At 30.4% G+C, this 7,690-nt stretch overlaps 1 protein-coding gene across 1 annotated transcript; it reads left to right on the forward strand.

Moving 5' to 3' along the window:
* The first annotated feature begins 4,324 nt into the window (after positions 1-4,324).
* LOC133673980 (translation machinery-associated protein 22-like) lies at positions 4,325-7,267 on the forward strand. The gene is made up of 7 exons (XM_062094933.1): positions 4,325-4,596; positions 4,702-4,800; positions 4,932-4,996; positions 5,498-5,579; positions 5,691-5,758; positions 5,837-5,920; positions 6,918-7,267. The coding sequence occupies exons 1-7, from the start codon at positions 4,449-4,451 to the stop codon at positions 6,972-6,974; spliced, it is 603 nt and encodes a 200-aa protein (XP_061950917.1). The 5' UTR covers positions 4,325-4,448; the 3' UTR covers positions 6,975-7,267.
* The last annotated feature ends 423 nt before the right edge of the window (positions 7,268-7,690 follow it).

Below are 7,690 nucleotides of genomic sequence, written 5' to 3' on the forward strand. Positions count from 1 at the left end.
GTTCCTCTTCACCAAACTTCTTCTTCTTCTTCTACGTCTCTTCCTTTTTCCTTAGGTTTATATGAGAATTATTTATCTACTACAATTAATTTAACCCCAAATTTAATCACATGATATTCCATATATACTTGTTATATAATCGCTAATAGTGCATGGATTTTTATTTTTCAAAAACTTTGGTAGAGTTTCTCCTATTTATTTCATTACCAAGTTATCAACTTAATCAAATTTTCACACCATACAAATAAAGATTTCAACTTTTCTCATCATCCAATATTTTCACCAATTTAGTGTCCCACCTTCCAAGACTTTCACATTCTCAATATCATCCAACAATTAATGTTTTTAGCATCTTTAATTTATAATTCAAGACAAAACATTCATTATTGACATTTTTCAAATGATAGAATTATTATTAAATAAAATCGAAGTATAGTTTAGCTTATCTAAGGATTTAAAAGCAAACTTATGTCAAGACATAATATAAATTATCCTAGTTTAAAAATAATTAACATTACATCATCCAAGATGATTTTATAACATTCTAAATTAAATCTAAAATATAACATTTTAGGACATGTTTACATACAATGAACAATGAGCTAACAATTTGTTACATTACAAAAATTAATACAAAAGTGAAACTGCTGCAAGGTACTTGAAATTTGTTTCATATAAAATTGATCACTCTTAAAATATAATATAAAATAAATATGCAACACATAAAAATTCTTTAATTTAACTTAATTAAACAAACCTTGATAGACTTCACATCTCTAGGATACAAATAAATTTTCGTCCTCTCTTAGACGCCTTTTCATTATCAAATGAACTTTTATCTATGACCGCAACCAAGCTTAAACCTTATATCTAGTATAGTTATCCGCATTTCTCCAATCTGAGTGTTTGTCCCTAAATTGGGATAACTAGCTCAACATGCCTAAATTAGGTGTTAGTCCATAAATCAGAATAACTAGCTCAATATACTCAAACCGGGCGCTAGTCTCTAAACTATGGTAACTAACTCAACATATATTATTTGAAAATATAAATTTTAAATTAAACAAGATTTCAAAAACAAACTTAACTTTAATTAAGTAAATTAAAAAGGATATGGTGTTTAACACTAATCTTGAACTTATGCTCTACTAGCCATCCCTTGCTAATATATGGTACCCGCGGTCTCACATATACCAAATACCAACACGTACATTGTAAAAACTTCAAATCTCCATCCACACAAAATCCACATTTCCATTTCACCATCATAACTAAGTTTTTAACTCGTTGATAAGAACTTATAAATCTTTCTTTCTTTTTTCTATCATAATTAAGCATAAATTTGGGAATAATATTCCATTTCAAATTTCCTTGAAATTAATAATTTATTCATCTATTAATAATTAAATTAACATGTTAATAACCACATTCAATGGTAAATTAACCATTCTAATTAATGTTCATTGTGTCTTATATCGCACGTGTGCGGCGTCGCGATGATTGTCCTCTCGAATCAAGATCTTTTCGGTGATAGGGGAAAGAACTAGGAATTCTTATTTCTTATTAGTAAAACAAAAAAAGATGGAGTTGCCATCTAGTATTTTGATCATTAGAAACTCTAATTGGTTTTAAAGTCTGAATAAGGGGATTGATTCTTCTCAATTTAAGACAAATTATTGTTCATCAACTTAAAACCAACACAATGCCAAACATTCACACAAGTCTTACTAATTTCATAAACTTATATTCAAAATTCAATTCAAAATTCAGGCTAATTCAAATAAATCAACATCAATCCAAGCACAACCCATAGATCAAGATTTAATGTTCAAATCAATATAAACTCAACCCTAAATCACGAATCAATATTTAGTATTCAATTAGACAACAACCCTAAAAATAAACTCGCAATTCAACACAAATTATCGAACAAAAAACACATGAATTCAAATCAAATAATATCCAAGCAGTCCAAAAATATACACAACAATAATCATTTTGTTCTAAAATTCACAATGTTATAGCAATTTGTCCAAAATATATTATGAGTTTATTAATCGACCTTTTGATATGTTTAGCATGTACAAAAATTAACTAAAATCAAGTTAAAAAGACTGTTAGAATAGTGGTGGCGCGTGTACCATGTGCTATCACTAATTAAAAAGCTAAAATTGACGGATCTAAAGTGGCTCCTTCGCCTCTTTCTTTTCCTGTCGACAATGCTCCTATATGTTCTCTAAGAAAGGACATTGAGGCACATCAAACATCGATCTTTTGTTTCTTTTTCTTCTTTCCTTTTTTTACTATTTTGTTTTATGTCTATTGCCTTATAATTTTTCTTCTTCGTATTGGTTACTTCCACGATCAACAATGGAGGGAAAAGTGCTAGTCCATTGTGGCTTGGGCGAGATGAGTGGTTGAGGGTCACAATTATGTGTGTTTTTAAGCATATAATGTTTTGTATTGCATGCAATTAAAGGGCAATTAAAACAATATATAAAGTTTAGTCATGCAATTAAAAGAAAATTAAAAAAAACTAAAAAAACATTATATTTTTTTATAACAACTCCTTAATAAATTTTCTTATAAAAATATTCTAACAAAGTTTACTTGTGTTATTATTTGACCCGGTATTTTCCCTATATTTCTTAATTTCTTAATTTATATAATTATTGTAAACTTTGTCAAACCAAACCTAATTATCTAACATTTATTTTTCTTTACTATATTATAGCTTTTAAATTACAAAAATGTTTTTAAATTACTATTTTCCTCTTAGTTTTATAATGTTATATTCACACTCCAAAAAAAAAATCTAAGTTTTTAACTTTACTTTATAATTGTGATTCATAAAGATAAAAAAAATAATTATTAATTATTAATTAAGAACTAGTGTTTGTCCCGTGCTACAAATACGGGTGCTCTACTTATTTGAGTTACGTTTGATTCCTTTCACTTGCCTTTTTTTTTCCCCCTTATTCAAAATTAAAGACAAAATAAAACTCAAAATGCATAATTTATTTGAAGGGTTACAGAGAGTAAGGTTGAAAGGTAAAAGAGAGAGAAGTAAAGTTACTAATGAGATATATCCCAAAAGTTTTATAAATAGTTTTGAAATCCGGCCAGTTTGGAAAGTTGACCGGGGTAAGAATCGGGTTGAGTTAAAGAAAAAATAGAGAAAAGAAAAACTTAGTGTGACCCAACGGGTTGACCCGGCAAGATCAGTCAAAAATCTAGTTGCAACCTGTTGACTTTTGTTTTTTTTTATTTTTACTAAAACGACATCGTTTTGATTTTAAAAAAAATTGACCTGGACGATCCGGTGACCTGGTCAAAATCCGGAACCTATGACTATAACTTTATAAAACGACATCATAATGAAAACTATCACTTTATAAAACGATATGGAAAAATAACATCCCTTAATTCTTCTATTTCTTAAATTAATTTCGTTCAACACTTAATAATTTCATTATAAAAGTAAAAGCTCATGTAGAATGTTAATTAGAAAAACTAAATTCAATTAATATAAAAATAAATGTGGTTAATGTTCAAGTGGCGACCTTTTGATTTCTAAAATAATTAATCAAAACACATGGAAAAATCCAATTAAAAATTAAGATAATATATTATTTTACTTTAATGGAAAAAATATAACATGCTAGATAGGCAAGTATCTCTTAAGGCTTGATGAATGAAAAGAAAATGAGATTATATTTATGAAATTTACGATTATGATTACCAGGATCTCAGATGAATTATCAAATTAAAAAAAGGGACAGCAACTCATTTTTAAGTGAATGATTGAGTTGTTTTATTATTTTAAATTAATTTCATTTTTTTTTTATTCCTTTCAATTGATTATAAATATATTTTGTTTCTATATTTATTCTAATTCTTACTTTTCATTAAGTATTATATTTTTAACTACTTTTTTTTAAATTATTGGTTAGATTTGATGATATAGTGTATTTGGGAGTGTGATTTTGATTTTTTTTAAAGTATTTATTACATGAAAATATATTAAAATAATATTTTTTTTAATTTTTTTTTTGATATCAACATATTAAAATAATCTAAAAAAATAAAAAATAAATTAATTTAAAATAAAAAATAATTTTTTTTTAATTTTTTTAAAAATATTTTTAAAATACAAAAATAATCAGGTTTAGCTTTATTAATTGTTTATAATTTACTGCTTTTGTCTTCAACTTTTATTAGACCTAGCAAATATATAAAATTAATTAGTATGTTAGGGTTCCTTGATATTTTATGTAAAAATAGTGCTAAACATTAAGAAGAAGAAAAAAAGCAATATAAAAACTTTAAGAATTTAGATGTGTCATTAAGAATCAGGTTCTCTTCCTCCCCTCTGGTCTGGGCATCAAATAATATTTCATAGTACTTAAATTAATCCCGATCACCCCTATCAAAACTCCCAGAGTTCCATGGCAGAGAAACCTGATCCAGTGCAAGTGTTATACTGCCCAACATGCTCTCTCCCTGCAGAGTATTGTGAATTCGGGTCTGATTTCGAGAAATGCAAGCCTTGGCTCATCAAAAACGCCCCTGAACTCTACCCTGATCTCCTTAAAGGTATGAACTTTTATTTATTTATTTCAATCTCGAAAACCCCTTGTTTCCTGCTGTAATGACTGATTTTAAGACGCAAAGAATTGATCTTTTCATTTGGGTTGGCAGAGGCTGACGAAAAGGAGGCTGGGAGGGTTTCGGAGCAACTGCACTCAGTTGGAATTTCCTCAATTGGTGCTGATGGGTCAGCTTCTTCTGTTCACTCTGGTAACTTTTGTTTTGTACCCTTACCCAGTATGAGATTTTAATGGGTGTTTGTGTCGAGAAACATTACACGGGGCATGATTACTTTTGTTCTCCAAAATTTTATCTTTTTGTTCATTGCCTTTTGGTTTCAGGAGAGACATCATCATCTAAGCAAGAAGAAGTGAAAAGGCTTCCAGGTGGCAAAATCAAGAAGAAAGTAAGGACTTTTTTGTGTGTCTTGGAAGCTTTTCATTCTTTGATAGCATTGCATTTAAGATTGGCCAAACGCATGTGAAATTTTAATTCATAAAATTAAATTGTTTTGGTAAGTTAACTAGCAACCATCATCGACATGCTTCCGTTTCAGAAATGAGATTGTGGCTTCCTCTGTAACTTATGATGCTCAATTTGCTTTATTGCATTTAATCATGTATTTTTCACCTCTTCTGTAACTTGGAATCCCAAAATGGCTTGCATTAGAGGTTTGCTTTTTGTTATATGATGGCAAAGATTTGTGGATGAAGTGAAACTGTAAGAGCGAAGTGCTTATAGAACATGTTTGTTGGATGGTTTTTGTCTCATTGAGGAAAAATATTAGTGACTATTGGCCTTTTAGTTCATGAGATGATTTTGTGCTGGATTTAATTTTTAACTAAAATTATAATGATCTGGCATTACTGAATGGAATTTTTATTTCACTTTGCATTATTCCGTATAGGTAAGACAAGAAGTTGTAATTGAGAAGGTTGTTCGCAACAAGCGCAAAAGTATCACCATTATTAAAGGATTGGACCTATTTGGTAAGCCTGATGCTTTGTTGACTTCAAATCATTATCTTGTGGTTTTTTGCGTTGATTACTAATTGCTGAAGTTACTAGTTGTATCTCTTATGATGAAATATTTATGTTCAGGTATTAAATTGAGTGATGCTTCCAAAAAGCTTGGGAAGAAGTTTGCTACTGGAGCATCTGTTGTTAAGGTGCACCAAATGCCTCCTATGATTAACCAAATTCATCACCTTTTGTTCCTCTGAATGATAAATCCTTGTTCATTTCAGGGTCCAACAGAGAAGGAACAGATTGATGTTCAAGGAGACATAGCTTATGATATCGTGGAATTTATCACAGAGACGTGGCCTGATGTAATTTCTTCTAGCAACCATTTTCCACCTTCTCCTTATCTCCTTCCTTACATCCTTCTTAGTTGTCATTCTTCTTTTAGACAGCAGCATGTTTTTGAATTACGAATAACAAACAAGTCCAAATTCAGTCGACCAAAGATTTAATTTATTTTTTTTTGCCAAAAAGCAAGTTTTGAGTCAAAAGCTGATTTGTGGGTGTTTAGTTAATTTTGAAAGACTTTTATTTTGAAACCTCAAGACATTCAAAACTATGGCTTTCAGAGCCAATCCTGAATAGTTTGATGATGATGAAAGTTTATACACATGCAAGTGGAGAATTCACTCTTAAGTTCTGCGTTGTCTTGAAAGTTTATTTTCTCGCTCTTGAGTTACATGTGATAATCTTTGCTTTTGCCAACTTAGTTATAGTGTGATGATGATGCTGAAGAAAGATTACAAATGTCCAATTCTCTTAGGGAAAGATTCATGCTAGTCTGTACAAAGATTACAGACTTGGCAAGAGTTTCCTTTTGCTCCTATAATGGTTCTGCTACCTTTTGATTCATAAATTATGCTATAGTAATTATGTTATGTGTAGCATGTGTTACATTTACTCACGTGAAAAATTGCCTATTATTCTTTATTGGATATTTATACAATAAGATCATGTTCATGTTATGTGATTGCTATTCATTCGAACAATTTTAGCGATATTTATATTTGTATGAACAAAAGTGATGTTTGAAATTTACAAAATCAAAAGTTGCATAACTAATGCCCATGGCTTTGGCTGGTTTGAAAGCTTCTTGTGTGCTTTGAATATGAATATCGTTTGTCAATTGTTAGTAGAAGTTTACTGCGTGTGCCTCACTTATGAATAATGGGTTTCTGTTTTCACAGTAGAACTTCACTGTGTTCTTAAAAACAATCTGTTTAAACTTTAAATTGCCTTATAAATTCTGTTTTGTATCTCTCTTTCATGCTTAACTGGTTTACATTCCACTGTTTTTCCTTTCAGGTTCCTGAAACCGCCATTTACTTCATTGAAGATGGGAAAAAGGTTCCAGCTGCTTGATGTTTGCCCTTCCAAGTGAAACACAGATTGATTTTTGATTTTGAAATGGCCCACTTGTAAGCGCCATTGACAGAATGGAACTTCTGATATCCCTTTTGTTTGGATGAGTTCTCACAAAATCAAGTATGTTTGGTAGGGGGGAAAATGCAATGGAAGCATGCATCAATGGAGCTGGAGCATCGTATATCTCCAATAGATCCAAGAATTTGTATTCGATCTTTTTATGTTTCTTTGTGTCGTGTTTGTTGAATCTAACTTATTAAATTCAAATGGAATAGACATGATATAGTGCAGATGTTTTTATTGAAATCAGACTAGTAGTGATTTTGTGGCAGCTAGTGTTAGTGCTGGCTGCTGAGCCACATTCAAAACTTGATGTTAATGCTGGGAAGGAAATTCACATTTTTATTCTGACGTCTCAACTTTGTAGAGCCACCGGAAGAGTCCTAAAAAATAATTTCGTTTGATGCAGAATGGTTTGATAGCGAATCTGTAGCTACGCACACACATTTTGGGTTACCCCTTCAGCCATGTCAACGAAGGTTGTCATCAAGGAGATTCTTCGTTCAATGATAATATATCTATCTAATTGGATGTGCCCTCAAGCGTCAAGCTGCCAGCATTAGCTGCTGAAGACATAGCATGAGTTCATCTCAAACTGCTATTATAGTTTATAGCATGCTCCCTCCTTAAAATTCTTTAAAAGATTTAAATCT

The sequence above is a fragment of the Populus nigra genome, chromosome 15 (genome assembly GCF_951802175.1).
Source record: "Populus nigra chromosome 15, ddPopNigr1.1, whole genome shotgun sequence".
In the NCBI taxonomy this organism is placed as follows: domain Eukaryota; kingdom Viridiplantae; phylum Streptophyta; class Magnoliopsida; order Malpighiales; family Salicaceae; genus Populus; species Populus nigra.